This window comes from Dromiciops gliroides, chromosome 6 (genome assembly GCF_019393635.1).
Source record: "Dromiciops gliroides isolate mDroGli1 chromosome 6, mDroGli1.pri, whole genome shotgun sequence".
NCBI classification, from domain to species: Eukaryota; Metazoa; Chordata; class Mammalia; order Microbiotheria; family Microbiotheriidae; genus Dromiciops; species Dromiciops gliroides.
In genome coordinates this window covers 234,904,644-234,922,762 of record NC_057866.1, presented here as the reverse complement: position 1 = coordinate 234,922,762, position 18,119 = coordinate 234,904,644, and the positions used below count along the sequence as shown (strand labels likewise).

The 18,119-nt window shown below is 35.5% G+C and overlaps 1 protein-coding gene across 3 annotated transcripts in view; it reads right to left on the bottom strand.

Moving 5' to 3' along the window:
• Positions 1–1,631: 1,631 nt before the first annotated feature.
• UBE2D3 (ubiquitin conjugating enzyme E2 D3) overlaps positions 1,632–18,119 on the bottom strand; it is a 50,833-nt gene continuing 34,345 nt past the window's right edge. For 2 of the 3 annotated variants that reach the window (XM_043970017.1, XM_043970016.1), the window contains exons 5-9: positions 11,679–11,756; positions 10,810–10,915; positions 5,048–5,141; positions 4,573–4,622; positions 1,632–2,962 (exon numbers count right to left, since the gene is read on the bottom strand). In XM_043970017.1, coding sequence (XP_043825952.1) covers positions 4,574–4,622; positions 5,048–5,141; positions 10,810–10,915; positions 11,679–11,756 — 327 coding nt within the window. In that variant the 3' untranslated portion in view covers positions 1,632–2,962; position 4,573. The remainder of the gene's footprint in view (positions 2,963–4,572; positions 4,623–5,047; positions 5,142–10,809; positions 10,916–11,678; positions 11,757–18,119) is intronic. The other variant, XM_043970018.1, reaches the window with a different exon arrangement.

Genomic DNA, 18,119 nt, shown 5'->3' with positions numbered 1-18,119 from the left:
GTACTAAATAAACTTCCTATGATCCATTTTGGTTAGTAAATTCACAGGATCATAGGGTTAGGGCTAGAAGAGACCCCAGAGGTCATTTGTTCCAACCATCTGGTTTTAGAAATGAATCGACACCCTGAGAGGCTGACTTCCTTAAAAAACAAATGAAAAGAACAAAACAAAAACACACATAGCTAATAAGCGGCAGAGGTAATATCTGAACCCTCAAGTCCAAGTACAGAACTCACCACAGCACTTAATAGCTTTCTAGTACCTCAACACATTCACCTCAATTGTCTGCATCACTAAGTAACATACTTATTTTTGTTCCATTCGAGCCCTTTCCTTGTGATTTTTGCAATCCTGAACTCCTCTCATGTCCACACAGTAAGAACTCTGAACAGTTAGTTTCTCCAATTCCATTACAATCGTTCTCCAAGACCCAGAGAACACTTCCTGGATGGTTTCTCTAAGAAGTCAGTGATTGTCTTGTGAACAGTTGGGGACTTAAGTTCACAAAGAAGGTGCACCTTAAATAGTCTTCTTTGTTCAGCTCAAAGTCCCAACCCTTCACTCTCTACTACTTACAATAACTTATGAGCTAAAGTGTAACTATTTGCAATTGTCTAATGCTGAAAAGGTCAAATTTAAGAGACTAGTTAAGGAATCTGTTTTGCGGTGAATGTTTAAATTCTAAGCCTTATCCTACAGTTCCAAACTTTTGGTCCCAGTAACTTAGTCACTGAATTTCTGAATAAGGAAGGTATTTTTTACATTTAAGAAAATTAATCTATCTTGGGAGGCAAACCAAAGAAACCCTTCACAATCATGTGGGTAGAAATGTTTGCTCATTCACCAAAATATATTCAGAATAAATCTCACTATTTAAAAAGTGGGATTTGCATTTTCCAAAATGCTTTTAAAATTTCAGCGAAACAGGATTATCTACCCATCATGATTCTATAATTTGTGAACTAAGTTAGTCAAACGTTAAGTTTAGAATAAGAGAATTTTCAAAGCAAACCTAAATGGTTGGGTTAAGGTGAATTTCCAATGTCATTCTTATTAATAAAAAGAAAACAGTTCTGAAAGCATGCATTTCACTTTCATTTTAAAGAACAAAAAAAATTTTTTAAATCCTTTGTCAATAAATCATATCCAAACTACATATTCAAATTTTTATAAAAATTAAGGTTTCACATTTATTTTACATCTAGCTTTTTCCACGTCTGTGTTCAGACAAGGAATAAGATTGCACATTAACTGTAAGTAGTGCAAAAACATAGTGCTGGAGAGAAGTCACAGATGCACTAAAAACAGTACAGGACTATAACAAATGACATGATGATCAAAGTAACTAGGGACAACAAACAAAAATTCAGAACTGAATGTGAGGGTGTGAGAATGAAGAATGACTAAATAATGTCCTTGTTACTATTAAAGTTAAACTAATGGTATAGATATCACTTATTGAACAAGCCCCGCTTCCTGAAAAACCCTCCCAATAGCAATGACATTTATTCATTCCTTCTTAGTCTCCTGAAGTCTGTTGCATTAAAAAATGCTAAATGTAAATGGTTGAACAAATCCTTTTCAATGGGTATGAAAATTCCACATAAGTAAAGTCACTTCAACACAGCCTCTTGACAACTCCCACACCAAACAGTACTTTATTTTGTATATTTGTCCCATTATTACTCCCATGTTAGGATTTAAGCTGTTTTCAAATGTACATGGTGAAGAAAAAGTCAGCAAGAAGGGGTGGCACCTAGAGATAGATAGTTTACCCCCACATAAACTCATTTCAAAACTTCTGGGTCCCAAGTCCATTCGAACTCTGGGCTTCCAGTAATAGGTGCAGCAGTCCAGCTACACTATTATCAGATTAGCTTATAACTTTTGCACACATCAGGCTGATCAATGTGTCAACCCAAACAGACTGTGTACTTTAACTGAACATGGCAAAATATTCACTCTATTGAACTTTACATCATCATTTGATGTCAAACAATGAGGCAAATCCAAACAGTATATACAAAAAACAGCTTTGCATTTACAAAAGATTTTGTTTCCCATATTGATTAATCCAGGCAGCTAACTCATTGGTTTATGCAACTTTATTGAAGAAAAATAAATCAATTACTAGCAGAGCTATTAGTTGATCACTCATCCATTGACAACTTTGCATCATTTATTCAGTGCTATATTAAACAGTGTATTGGAAGATAGATTAACTAATAGCTCCAAGCCTCCTAACAAAATTTAAATGAAAATTACAAAAAGTTCAAGACCCTATTTTGGAATACAAGGGGTGTTTGACTTCCAATTTCCATTCTCTGTAGAACAAGAACAGGTCATTCCTTTATTGACATGCATAAAATACATCACGTTTTCTGTTCTGCTGATGCTATAAATTCAGTACCAATTCTCCAACCACATCAGTTATGAGCATAAAGTATATCATGAAACCTCAAGTCTCTAACAATGGAAGGCTTAAACAAGATGGATGCTGCTACAGTAATGTTGCTTCCTTTGATATGACAATTGCATATCCATCTCCCTTCCCCCTCAGATGGTATCTTCAGCATCTGTTAGAGCAGTGAGGAATGGTTTTAGTCTCATAACCAAGTTATAGTGAAGACATTGGCCACATAATACACATGCTCCATTTTTTAAAAAATTCTGAATCTTGGGCAATTGTTCTCTTGTAACTACTTTACAGTTTCTAAAAGCAGTTATTGTCCAAAGCTGGAAGAACTTAAGTCTTCTCAGACGAGCATGTGCATGAATGGAGGGAGGTAAACAAAAAATAAAATTAAAAAAGATGAGGTCTGATAGGGGAGCAGCCGGATAAGAAAATCAAAAAAGGAACAGTAATTTAAAGTTTATTCCAGCTATAATGCAGGTTATTCTGACTTTAAGGTAGCATCACATGGCATACTTCTGAGTCCATTCTCGAGATATTCTGTTGTACCTGTAAATAATGGAAAAGATTTTGAGACGTTCTAAATCAGTAACACCTTAAAAGTAACACAATTCTTTAAAACCCTTAATAAGGAAAGGAAATTACCACCAAATTATTCATGGAATCCTTCTAGAGGACACCATTCAAAGGCAAAGAGCTTTTGGTACTCATAATGTTATTTTACCGAAATAGAGGCAAATAAAATTTGTATTTGGAAAGCCACCACTTAGTGTTTCAATTAGACTCAAAACACATTAGAATTAATTATAAGTATTTTGTTTATTCCCACACATTTGAAAATAACTTATATTGATAGAAAAGCTCAAATGTCTACTCAATTTTTTTTAACAACCCCTCTCACCATGTCTAAATCTAAAGAGAAAAAAAAATTCTAAACTATAATATTGCACACAAGCATGAAAAGGTGTCTGGATTTTGTTAATTGTTTATTTGTTTACAGACCAGGACTGGTACCAGGAACTTCCTGTGTATAGTCCCTTGCTGTTGGAGAAGCTGATGGATTACCTAAGTAAAAAGTTCTGAACTACCAGTAGGGGTATAAAGCCCACTGGTCAGAGGGGAAGAACTGGTTATGGTTAGAAAACAGGAAGTTAAAAAATGAATGCTGGACATTATTGGGATTAAATCTATGTATGAATTGTTCTTCCAGCCTGAGACAGGGAGATCCATTCTCACACTGTGCCCTGCCTTGTCACCACCCTCCCCAACCAAAAAAGAAAAAAAAAATTTAAGATTTAATAAATTACCTAACCCCAACCATCATTGGAAAGATTAATGCCTTTATGGACAACTGACAGGCCTATGACAAAGTCAGAAAAGGACTAGAGGAGAAATGGTGTGGAAATGAAATACATGTGAGTGAAATAAATGCCACCAATTACTTTAAAAAATGTCAGAAGGACATCAATGTTATTGGAAGACTACCTTGACCCTAAAACAGAGTGATAGTTTTAAGAATTAAGTGTACATACTTGAGTACAGGGTTTTTTAAAAGGTGTTTTTCTCTGAGACAAAAACAAGCAACAAAGCACCCAGTGCTTTCATGGAAATTCGGTAATAAAATTCTGTTCCGCCTACATTTAGGGCTATATTCTTTGCCTAAGCACTCCCTTCAAAAAACACCTGTTACCTTAAAACAATACATAATGGGATACACAACAAAATGACACAGATACACATGCGTGCTTGTCAGTAGTAAAAGTTACAATTAACAGAACAGGCTCAACAGTATTTTTTCCTAAAATAAACTTGGTAACTTCTACATCTAAGTGAAATTTGGTTAGGCCTTTTTATAACCTACTACATTCCATTTCTACTACAGCTGTTAGTTAAATCTGTCTTACTTACCACTTTAAGAAGTTATTTAATTCAAATTTCTCATTACTACTATAATTACTCTGCCATGCATATGTATCATCAAGCAGTGACTACTCAATTTTATTTTCACACTAATCAGATATCAAGCTGTTAAATGTACAGACTCAGTTAACTACAGCATCCATTGCCTTTTGTTAGTTATTCAGTGCTTTAAAGCATGCAGCACTCGAGTGCTGGCAATATTCATGGTTAAATGCACTATAAAGTGCAGATCTCCTTACCCTACAACATAGCGTATTTCTCTGTCCACTCTCTGGCTAACCTATTGTACCTAATTAAACAAGTTGGGATTAATTATCACAAATATAAAACTAACCATGTTGGTGATGAATTCTACATACTTAAACTTACGAAGATTAAATATTTATGAAAATTATTTAAACACTGATTAATGAGATGACCAATTTTCTCATAGAAAAAAAAAAGATGGTAAAAGGTAAAAAACATGGCTTTATTTTTCACTATTTACATCTAAAACCTATTAACCAATTTTTTAACTTAAAAAATTTCAAGATTCATCTTTCCTTCATAATAAAAAAAATTTTAATCCCATTTCAATACTAGATTTCTGCATGTTTTAATTCTGAAGTTTCTTAAAGACAGTGATACAGGATATGAGTATGACAAGTTCAGTGAGTAAAACCATCTTCCCCATTGTGCAAAGTATACTTTTCCATTAAATTATTCTTTACTTACTTGTCTCTGTCTGTTTTATAGATCCGTGCAATCTCTGGCACTAAGGGGTCATCTGGGTTTGGATCACATAGCAGTGAACAAATGGATAAAAGAACTGAAAGAGAGCAATTTGATTCAAAATATCAAACCAATCTGTTTAAATATTCAATACATGAGTGCTTTAAAATAAGGCTAAGGCTGTCTTTAATTCAATTCTTCAAAACATTTTGGAGGTTTGAAATTTCAGTCATAAGGTGGCAACAAGTTAAAGAAATGCTACAAATAATATCTTGCAGAGTCATGGCCATACTTTCTACAGAACTCAAAAAGTCTGACAGTGGCTGCTGATAGAAATAAAAGGATGCAAACATAATGCTGAGCCCAGGTTCTAACCAGAGTAAATTAAATACATTATGTGATCTCAGTCCATTTCAATAAAAATCCTAATTTAATCCTTTCTGGCGTCTTGAAGATTATGCCAACAGGTGATATAAACTCTGGTAGGTTCTATGGCAAGGCTTCAAGTATAGTCCTAGCAACAGACCATTTCTGCTTTTTAAGGACAAATCAACCTTTATGGAGAGAATCTTATTACCAAATCTCATTACTCAGTAATGAATTTTTCAGCTATGAATACCAATAAAACAAAGAAATAACAACTGTCCTTTAATCCTGTTGGGGCCCTTCTGCTTCTGCAATGACAGAAGATTGGAAGAAAAAAAGGAAAAGGGCTGGAAGAATACTCAGTTTCTCTGTGGAAAGAAATGGGTTCGACCATATGTGAATAGCAACATTCCAGGGGGCACCTGATTATTTTGTAGTACTCATGGATAAACATGTACAAAAGCCTACACGAAAACTACATCAATATTGGATGCAGAGAATTAAGATGAAGGGCTGTTCCAAAAGCCTTAGTGAAGGTTTTTTTTGGGGGGGGGGGGGGGGGGGGGCGGCGGCAATGAGGGTTAAGTAACTTGCCCAGGGTCACACAACTAGTGTCAAGTCTGAGGCCAAATTTGAACTCAGGTACTCCTGAATCCAGGGCCAGTGCTTTATCCACTGCGCCACCTAGCTGTCCCCCTTAGTGAAGTTTTAAACTATGAAAGCTTAAAACTGCACTAAGATTTTTGGAATACCCTGAAGATAAGAGAGTTGGGTTTGGTTAGAAGCTCAAAGATTCAAGAACTACCTCTAATGAATGTGCAATCACTCCACCTCCATGTTCCTTAAGCAATTCCCTCAGATGCAATGATAAAAATAAATCTTTTTTTTGGGGGGGGGGGGGGAGGGGGCGGGGCGTGGCCGCAGCGCAGCTAGATGGCGCAGTAGATAAAGCCCCAGCCATGGATTCAGGAGGACCCTAGTTCAAATCCAGCCCCGGACACTTGACAGTTACTAGCTGTGTAACCCTGGGCAAGTCACTTAACCCCAATTATGGAGGGGAAGGTCTCGCCTATATAGAGATCCTTTCCATTTCTGTGTTCCTAAAAACTCAATGACTTCAAATGCAAAGGAGAAGACAAGTTTGAAACGAGAGTTCATAGCATAAATACTTCAAAAAGGTTGTTTTGAAAGCACTAGAACTGATGGGTAGCAAGTAATATCACAAAAAATGAAATGACTGGGGTGACTGATAAGACAGAAATTTCTGAAGCAGTTGTGTACAGAAAAACCAGTTAATAAATATTAAATACCTACCATGTAAGAGGCATTGGATATACAATGAAAGAAAGTCTTTCAACAAGTACTGTTATTAAGTGTATATAGAAAATACAAATAAATCTATTTGCAAGCAGTTGAGGATGGATCCAGTAAAGGCTTTATGTAGAAGGTAGTACTTGAATGGCATCTTGAAGAGAAATACAACAAAATAAAAGAAAAATGGAGAAGAATATAGATCCTGCTCTTTCTCAAAGGGAATCCATGAGGAAGGAAGTGGGACTTCAGATAAACCTCACTGTTATCTGAACTGGAGAAAGGAAGACTTAACATACACATGAGTTTGGCATAGAAACATATCAATGTCAAATGGGAAACAAGTGTGGGAGGGTAAGAAGGTAACACTTGTAGTTGCAAGCAAAACAAACTTTCTAATCCCGATAAAGGGGGAGCAGAAGGGACAAAACAGGAATCTAAAGGTGTATCCATGAATTGGGGGAATTGTTGTATAGTACCAGGAGAAAATTTTATACTTTATAAAGAAAGATAACTGAAAGGAAGAACATTGATCAAAGCAATCCCTAACCATGTTTCCAGAATAAACCATGCTACCTGCTTCCCAACAAAGAGGTGATGGACTCAAGGTGCAGAAAGAAATGTATATTTTTGGATATGCCCCATTATTTCTTTGAATATATTTGTGTTAACTAAATTCTGTTCTGCCCCTTCTTTTGGTTCTTAATGGAAGAAGGGGAGGAGAAACAAAAGTGACATTTAAAAAGAGGGTCGGGGCAGCTAGATGGCACAGTGCATAGAGCGCCGGCCCTGGAGTCAGGAGTACCTGAGTTCAAATCCAGCCTCAGACACTTAATGCATACTAGCTGTGTGACCTTGGGCAAGTCACTTAATCCCAATTGCCTCACTAAAATAAATAAATTAATTTAATTTAATTAAAAAAAAAAAAGAGGGTCACGGAAATATTTTTTAAGTTGCCCAAAAGTTCAGAAGAAAGCATAAACAAGAGTTCTGAACATAATATACATATTTTTGTTGTATACTTTAAGAAGCATTATATAAAATGAAGATTCACATTTTGTTCAAAATTTTCTTTTCTATCTATATGTAGGAATGCTTTTTGTCGTTGAACTTCAAAATTAAAGAGAAAGAAATTATGAGGATACATACAATTTTTAAAAAATTTTATTTCCCATTTTGTTTTCAGTTTCAATATCCCTTCGAACAAATAAAATATGACAGAACAGTCCCTGGAACTGGAGAGTAGAAGGTATAGGAAGAGATGCACATTAGGAGCTGCTACTCAAAAATGGTGATAAGAGAAGGATAGGAGACCAGAGAACAAAGGGATCTGAGTAGGCCTTGCTGTTTCAAAAGGAAGCAAGGGAGATTCTTGCCCCCAAAAACCCATGGGGTGATAAAGAGTAGGATATAACACTTAATGAAAAAGTAACTGTGGAAGAAAACAATTTCAGTTGAATGATGAGGTTAGAAGCTTTGAGATGAAAAGTGAGAGGATGTATGAGAAAGGAGAGACATAAGATAATAGCTTATGGGAACAGTTGGGTCTGATTATTTTTTTAAAGGCAGGGAAGACTGGGGGTACGCACATGAATGTTTGAAGGCAACAGGGAAGAAACAAGCAAATAGGGAAAGATTACGAAAATGTGTGACTGAAGAGGAAATCTGTTATCAAAGCTGGGAGCAGGATGTGATCAATGGCACATAAAAGGTCTGGCCTTGATAAGAAGGGCAACCTCACTGCCTCCCACCCCCAATTGGTGAAAACCAGGAGAATAGGAGATGCTCAAGTTTATCCCAAATGGCCTCTGCTGAAAGAGTATGGTGAAGTATAAGAGGCTTAAAGAAAGGTCTGAAAGAAGTTTGTGGGCATTGAGGCAGAGAATTAATTAGGAAGAAATGAAAGGACTCTCTTGTTGCAATGAGGGCCCAGTTGAGGTTGTATAACATGAATATGGTCAGCAGGGGTGTATGATTTCCTCCATGTCTGTTCATAGCAGCATGTGAAGAGGGGAGAAGGGTAAACTGGTGGTAATTAACCTAGTGTTCAGATTTGGCAAGAGTTTAATTAGTGTTAGAAGAAGGCAGCAAGGCATTTTTAGAGGAAATGACAGTGTAGGGTTGAACTGGGTAACTACAGGGTTAAGATGAGAAGCAAGTCAAGTCAAATCAGTGAAGTATTGAGGGACTAGAGGTCATGATAACTTAAAAGTTAGTTTTATAAGAAGAGTGAGACAGGAAAAATTTGGAGTATAGGAGGCTATGAGCAAAAAGAGGAATGTTATACCTTTAATCAAGAAAGTGGTACATTAGTAAATAAAGGTGTCATGCAGTGTGTGACTATCCTTGTGTATGGTTAATGTAGAATAGGTTGTGGAATTCAGGGGATTACAGAATTAGAAGGTTGGGAAGTTTGACTATCAATATGGAAATTGTAGTCTAGTATAAGGACCTGAATTGTGGAGGAGACAACAGTAAACCAAACTGAAAAAGGGAAATTATCTGATCTTCTATACAACATTCATTATGATCTGCATTGAGGAGAAAGTCACATGTTGGATTTGTTCAAGCAAAGAATAAAACTGATAGCAAATTGGTAAATTAAATATAAGTGATGGCATTCAATCAAGTCAACTCCAACCTCATTTAAACAAGCTACTGAAACTGGGAAATGACCAATACAAATAAATTGCTAAAATGAGTAAAATTGCCTAGAAATCACATCAGCTACAAACACTGGAGCTCCTTGATAAGTAGAGAGCTATTGTCATAACTAAGGACAACACCAGTTCAGAATATAACTATTTCATAAGATCATAAAAGAAAAGGGTAATGGAAAATTCTGTTCAAAATCACCTCAGAAAAATCAACAAAGAGCAGAAGGAAAAAAAAGTTCACAGAAAGCTTAGTGAAAGGACCACAAATCTCAAATTAAGCCAGGTAACGGGGGAGCTAAGTGGCGCAATGGATAAGAACCAGGCCTGGAGTCAGGAAGAATCATCTTTCTGAGTTAAATGACCCTGGGCAAGTCATTTAACCCTGTCTGCCTCAATTTTCTCATCTGTCAAATGAGCTGGAGAAGGAAATAACAAACCATTCCAGTATCTTTGCCAAGAAAATTGCAAATGGGGTCACAAAGAGTTGGACACAACTGAAATGAGTGAACAAGATAATACTAAGGAACATTTTAGAATGAAACTGAAAGAACGAAATGGAAAAGACCTGTGAAGAAGAAATCCATTAAAAGCTCTTATTCCAGTCAAGGACAGTGAAGCTACTATGTGTGAATTTTTTTAAATCCCAATTCCATAAACTGTGCATGTGATAAATTTCAAGATACTCTTTCTTCTATTCCCCTCTTCACAAAGATGACCAAAACCCCCCACCAAAATACTAGCTATAGAAATCCTTTATTAAAAGTATCTACACATGCATAGTTGACATCTGTGATGAAGTATGAGGTATTCCTAATGATTTCTTATGTAAGCTTTTTATCTCTCATAGGGCCTAGCATAGAGTTCTACATACAGACATTTGTTTGTTGAAGTCAAATCTATGATGTATTATCTAAGCTGGCATAATATTTATGTGTAGCTATTTCTTAGCATATAACATGCAGTTTTCAAGATATTGGTTTCATAAATTCAACTGTCTTACAGGCTCATAGGTATATGTTGTTGAAATAAGTCCTGGGCTTAAATGCTTACGGTACCTAGGTTCCAGGAATGAGGTTAAATCAACAATAGAAGAGGAGCAGAGCTAAATGTAAAAAGAACATTTTGAAAAGAAAGAAAGGTCTTTTTTTGTTGCTGGTATGTTATAATGCCCAAAGCTCAAGATCCTTTCACTCTGCCCACTAAATAACAAGAAATGTCAATATATTATAGAGTATTTTCTTTAAAAGAGTAGAGGACAATCTACAGAATTTAGACAATAGGAAATTATTTTAAAATATGCTTTCTCATAGGAAATTATCAACAAGCGGCTGCTGAAGTAGCAACAAACTTTATCAACCAACCAACGAACCAACCAGAGTAGCAAAAGTAGTATCAACAGCGGCATAGCTTTCATTTCATTGCTTGTTTTACCTTTAGAAATAGTTAAAGCAGGAGACCACTGTGATCTTAGAATATCGAGACAAATGCTGCCATTACTGTTAATGTTTGGATGATAAATTCTTGTTGTAAATGCAACCTAAAATAAAGAAAAAAATATTTAAGGGCTTTTCAACCAAATTCACATCTTTTAACTTTTCATGAACCAACTTAAATAGAGAAAAATTAGATTTTAAATAAGCCTAAAAATTAGTCCATTTCAAAAACTGGCATCTAATTCAATTAATCACTGAGATGTAAAGGAAAAAACACAAGCTAATCCTGAATTCAAATAAAAAAACAAAAAGATTTAGTATTTACAAATTAGCAAGGGCTAAAAGGCTAAATGTTATTTCTGGAGACAGGTAATCTCAATTGTTGTAATATGAGAATATTTTATATGGTAGAACTGGTAGTAAGTTTCGGATTTGACTAAAAAAATATGTCCCAAACTACCAAAATGATATACTATAAAATATTTACCTAAGAAAGGAAGGAAAAGATTTGTATTTGGACTGGTAGCATTCATTAGTCTTTAGATCTAATTGTTGCAATGGTACTATAATCATTTCTATAAAGTCAAGTCATTCTTGGGGACTATGTAAATATGTTTCAGTTTTATTCAAGATTCACTATAATGTAAACTTTTATATAACAGGCATCTTTCTGATAAGTTGAAAATCTTAGTTTGAAGAGCTTACAAATATGAATTAAGATGCTAGTTGTTAATTGTCATTAAAAAAGATTTTTAAAACTTAAGAGATGAGATTAGAATTCTTTAACACTATTCTTAACAAGACACATGTGTAAATACTTCCTAAGTAAAGCATCACTATATACCAATAATTCTGAGAAATACTTGCCTTAGGTGGTTTGAAGGGGTAGTCTGTAGGGAAATGAATTGTCAAAAAGAATACACCGCCTTGATATGGGCTGTCATTCTGTCAAAAAAAAATCTGTTTAATGTCCATGATATCATTTAAATATACTGACTTATAATGCACTACTTTATCTATTTTCAGCACCTTTGATCATGAAATAAAATTACAAAGCAGTACCACAATTAAATCCAAGTTTATTCTCCCAAAATTCCAGCTAAATAATCAATTTAAAATGATTCATTTCCAAGAATTTTCTGTCATGCTCTATAGGAGAGGTGTCAAACTCAAACAGAAAGAGATCCCTATAGCTGCATATTGACTTAGGAAAAAAAACACAAAATAACATTATTCTGTGTAATATTTTTATTTTGTTATGCATTTTCCAATTATATTTTAATTTGGTTCCTTCAAAATGAGAACAGCTGGGAGTCTGACATCTCTGTTTTGTAGTATTAAAAGAAAGACTGCTTGTTTTAAGCAGTTTTCATGTTAACCACACCATATTAACACTATACACCAGAGGGAAGCTAAGACAACAAATATGTACAATTATTTAATTAACTATAAACCAGTAGCTAACAAAAGATGACTCTTTGAATAGAAATTACTTAAATGCCACTCCAACCCCTAGTCAAAAGAATGTTATTTTCATTCCATGACTAGTAGCCTCCTCAATAGAAATATTAGAATTATCAACTTGGTTATTTGAGAAAAATGTTCACATCTCAAATTTGGGTTTTGTTGTTTTGTTTTTAAAGAAATCAAATTACCCTTAATGTTGTCCCTCAGTTATTCTAACAGGCTCTGATTTTTCCTGTTCTTTACAACCTTAAACAATCTTAAAATTGCTGTCATTTTTTAAAAAACACAAACATACACCAATAACCAAGGAAAAAAAATTAGGGACAACAAAGGAAAATACTGAGAAAATATATGGAAGTAAAATATTATTTGCCAAATGTAAGACTAGAAGGAGAAACATATGAACCTAATTCTTAATACATCAGAACTTCCTTCAGCTATATGAACTAGAAAGTAAAATTCTAAAACAATTGAGTTCTCTTTATGTCTACCATAAGTTACAGAAATAAGAAAGCATTTATCTATCCCAAGCTATTTTTATAAGAGCCTTAACCAGATGGTCCAGGAAAGAAATTAATCCTTTTTAGTTTGTTTTTTGTCAAAGAAAGTTACGGTTCTATTTAGTTGTAAGATTTCTTTTTCAAGCTTCAATTTGGCACTTACTAAATCCAAGGCACTCAATAGAGACCCCAGAGACACAACAGTGAAAGAACAATTCTCTTGACTTCTTAAGACCTTACAAACTAATGGGTAGATAAGACAAAAACTACTCAAAGGTAAAACAACTCCTCAAACCCCCAAGTTCCAGGTTTTATCTAAAATTTCTCTCTTCAAAAATGGAAAGGCACTAAATATTCAAAGAGAGAGAGCCAAACAAAGACAAAAAGAGATCACTGTGCTGAAAGAATCAAGATTCCAAAAATCCACAATAGGTAGAATCCAAGAGAAAAAAAAAGTATAAATGCAAAATGCATTTAAGTTCCATGGGCAGCTAGGTGGTGCAGTGGATAGGATGGGTTTGGAATCCAAAAGATTTGAGTTTAAAACAAGCCTCCACACTAGTTGTGTGGCCTTGGACAAGTCACAAACCCTATTTGCCTGTTTCTCATTTGTAAAATGGCAAACCACCCCAATATCTTTGCCAAGAAAACCTGGTGGACAAAAGTCCACAGGGTCACACAGAGTAGGACATGACTGAACAAAACAACATCGTTGGTCAGGTTACCAAAACAACAACCACCAAAACAGACATCAGCTCCAGTTACACATCTCCAGCTACCTAGCAGGCAGATTTACCCAACGGAAGGGGAACTACTTGGGAGCTTTGGTGTCAGGACTTGGGTGTTCATGACCCGCCTTGGCCTAACTCTTTGCATGACCCGGGGGCGATTCCCATCATCTCACTGGGCCCCATCTGTCAAATGAGGTTTGTAATAAATGGCTTCTGAGATACCTTCCAGTTACATAGAGACAAGCCTGTAATCATTACCTGCCAGTCCACAGTCACCTCAAGCTCCTTCTGTACAAAAGAGAACTCGTTTCCTTTCTCCTTAAACCCACCTTTACCTTCTCTACTTAAGTGTATTACCATTTTTTCTAGTCAAAGAGGCTCACAACTATACTCAACTTATTCCCAATCACCCATGTCTTGTGGTCAATTCTCTCTCCACAACAAACCTTTTATCTGTATCCTTCTCTCTACTCACACCATAACCACTTCAGTTCAGGCCCTTCAAAGCTTTCTAGGTGTCTCTAGATCAATTAACAAGTATTGATTAAGTGCCTACTATGTGCCAGGCACTCTGCTAGGCTGTGGGGATACAAATAACAATGAAATAACTCCTACTCCCAAGGAGTATAATTACACTCTCAGAAACAAGCAATAAGCACAGAGAGAATACAAACTATGAGGCAGCTTCAGACAGAAGGCATTAGTGGATATGGGGAAATCAGAAACGGCTTCATGTAAAGCTGAACTTTTCAGTAAAAGCGGGTTTTTCTATGGGGTAGAACATTCCGCCCACTCAGAATGTCCAAAGCAAAGGAACTGGAGCCTCCTACATAAGGAATAGAAGGCCAGTTTGACTAGACTACAATATGTGGGAGGTTGAGTAATGTCTAAGAAGGCTGGAAAGGTAAACAGGAGTTTATATTTGATCCTAGAGACAATAGGCAGCCACTAGAGTTATCATTTGGGGAGTGACATGATTTGTGCCATATCTGGCAGCTGAATATATGGAGTGAATGACAGGAGTTGGTACCTAGTGTCTCACCTCTCCAACCTATCTATCACATAGAAGCCAAAGTAATATCACTTTTTAGAGATAAAGACCCAACTATATCATTCTACTGCTCAAGAAATTTCAGGAGATCCCTATTTCTTCCAAGATAAGATGCAAACTACTCCATTTAGTATTTCAAGACCTTCACAATCTAGTTCCAGTCAATCTTTCTACTGTTTGTATGCTTAATAACCCCACCCCACCCCATCATTCCCACTTGCTACTACTGTTCCCCATACAAAATATACTATCTCCCACTTTCAGGCCTTTGCACAGCCTATCCCCAATGTTTGGAATGCTTTCCCTCCTCTACCTCTTACAAGCCCTGGCTCCTTTCAAGGCTTAAGTGCCAAGTCTTTCAACAGACTTCTCTTGATAGTGCTGCTTCCCTCACCCCGATACTGTTTTGTATATATGCTATTTATTTATTTATTTGATCTGTATGTTCCCTCAGCAGAATGTAATTTCCTTAAATGCAGGAACTGCCTTATGTTTGGTGGCCTAGATGCCAAAAAATACTAAAAAGATCTGTGGGTTTTGGTGGACTATAAGTAAAATGAGACAAAAGTTAACAGGACAGTCAAAAAAGCTCATTTTAGGCTTCACTGAGAGACATAGGTTATACAGTACTCAAGGTTAAGTAGCCCCAGGATTCTGCCCAGGTCAGAACACTCTGAAGAAAGTACATTCAGAACAAGATAACCAAGTCATACCATACAAGAATTACTTGAATAAATTAGGGGAAAACATGATAACTCAAACAGCTATCACATGGAAGGAGGGTTAGACTTGTTCTGTTTTATCTCAGAAGGCAGAAAAAGGATCAATGGATGGAAGTTACAAGTTTTGTCAAGACTTGGGTTTGATGAAAAAAAAAAAAAACTTCTAAAATCTTAATTAGTCCAGATTCCCTGGGGAAAAAAAAAATGCTATGCAATTCCAGAGAAAATGACTGATGAACTCTGAATGGGAACTGAAGAATAATTTTCACACTTTCTTTAAAAAAATATGGCTAATACAAATATGTTTTGCATGATTTCACATGTATAAATTGCATTGCTTGTCTTCTCAATGGATGGGATTCACAGCAGCTCTCTTTGTGGTGGCAGAGAACTGGAAATTTACCCATCAACTGGGAAATGGCAAAAGAAGTTGGGATGTATGTACAGTAGTACATACTTTAGTACATACAGTGCTTTTAAGAAATGATTAATTCGATGATTTTAGAAAAACATGGAAAGACTTGCATGAGCAGAACCAAGGCATTATACACAGTAACAGCAATATTGTTTTAAGAACGACTTTGAATAATTTATTATGACTATTATAAATGCCCAAATTAACTGTAAGGGACATATGAAAAAAGACACAGAGCCCTATTTGTATCTAATGATGGCTATCTCTAAAGTGCAGTGTGGGGAGGGTGGAAAAAAAAGGGAAGAAAAAAATTTAAATGACAATTTTATTGTGTATTTTAAAGGAATAACAAGTGTGCATGGTAGATTTGCAGTTTTGTGTACAATCATCTTTTTTTAATTGGAAAAGCTTGTTTTATTCCATAAATATGTATTAATAAAAAAATAAAAGGGCTGGGAAAAAGACTGTCAGAAGAGATTACTTGCTCAGGAATGAAATGAATTAGGTAAGCTTGAAGATCTGTACCAAATCTTACAATTCTATAGAATTCATGGTTCTGGTTTTTAATTTTTTTTTTTAACAAAACCCCACTCATTTCCAGTTTAAAAAAAAAACCACCAATATTATCACAAAGTACTTAAATTCAGTAAGTAGACTGCCATTAATTCAACTGGGAAAAAAAGTGTTCTGGACTTCTCAGATTCAGAAAAATTTTTGTTAAAGAAAAATATGACACCTAGTTAACTTGTCAATATCAGGTACCTCAAAAACTATGTATCACTTTAAATAAACCTAAACTGGTGAAGTTTTTGTAATATTTTAAAATGAAGAATATATACTGGACCTTGTCATACAGTGTTGGTTCATTACTGAATATCACCAACATAGCTATGACTCAATGTTTCTTAGCAATAGCAAACCCACAATAGAATTTTAGATTATGAATTCCTTTTCTGTTCATTTCTAAAAGAAATGATTAATGTGTTGATTTGGTGGGAATTTCAAAGTTAACTTTAACATGGAAATCATCAAAGCTAAAAAACCCTAGTTAAGAGCCATAAAGCAAAACTGTATCTGATTTGGTATTAACTAAGAAATACACAGGAAAAATTTAAACATCACAATTCAGGAAAATAATGAATTCACAGTATATAAAACCAATAACCCATTTCTAAGTCCTGGAAGATTTTTGGAAGGGTTTTCTGAATACTGCCCTACCCCCCCACTGCCAATGTGCTTATTATTAGGATCACAGATTTAGAGGAGGGGTTCTTAACCTGAAGAGCCTGGAGATCTACACACACACCCCTCTCAACATTTCCTTTGTATGGTTATATATTTTAAGCATTTAAAAATACAAATTTATGGATGAATTCACAGGATTTTACAAGACTGCCAAAAAAAAGGTCCTCCTTTAACACCACCCAAAAAAGGGGGGATTTTAGGACCCATAGTCTAGAGATTGTAGGGACCTCACAGGCCATCTAGCCTAACACTAGTTGACTGACTCTTCTTTCTTTCTTTTTTTAAAGTAATTATTTTATTTTATTTGGTGAGGCAATTGGGGTTAAGTGACTTGCCCAGAGTCACACAGCTAGTGTTAAGTATCTGAGGTCACATTTGAACTCAGGTCCTCCTGAATCCAAGGCTGGTGCTCTATTCACTGCGCCACCTAGCTGCCCCGATTCTTATTTCAAGGATGAGAGGAAGTTTAGCCTGTACTTACAAATTCCTTTCATTGTTCCTAGCTTTGCCTTTGTGATTGAATAAATTAAACCTAATTCTTTTTCCCCTGAACAGCCCTTAAAAAAAACCATTCTCTTCCAATCTCACTTGTTCTTCTAAAACGCCATCTTCAGCCCTCTTCTCCTCTAGACTCTTTCCCTCTTGGTTGAGAGATGACTTTCAAATCTAACTGATGGATCCAGTCCAAATTTCCAACTCCAGTGTCACATGGCCAACTGCCATGAGAACAGACCAACCGGACTCAGATTCCACAAATCCAAAACACATCACTCCTCCAAACTACCCATTGGACAGCACAACCATCCTTTATGGCCAAGGTGTCCAATAATTACTCTTAATGTTTCCCTGAATACCCATATTCATTAAGAGTAAATCAACTTTGGAATTGGAAATTGAGGGGATGCTCATCAACTGAGGAACAGCCAAACAAATTAGGGTATATGACTATAATGAAATACTACTAGACTATAAAGAAATGATAAGGAGGCTAATTTCAGAAAAATTTGAAAAGATCAAAGCATACTAATTTTTTGCTTTATTTTTTTCATGGTTCCTTGCCCCCTTTTCTGGTCTGTTTCTTCTTTCATAACATGACAAATATGGAGAAATGTTTTACATGATTTCACACATATAACCTATATCAAACTGCTTGTTTTAGGGAGGGAAAGGAGAAAAT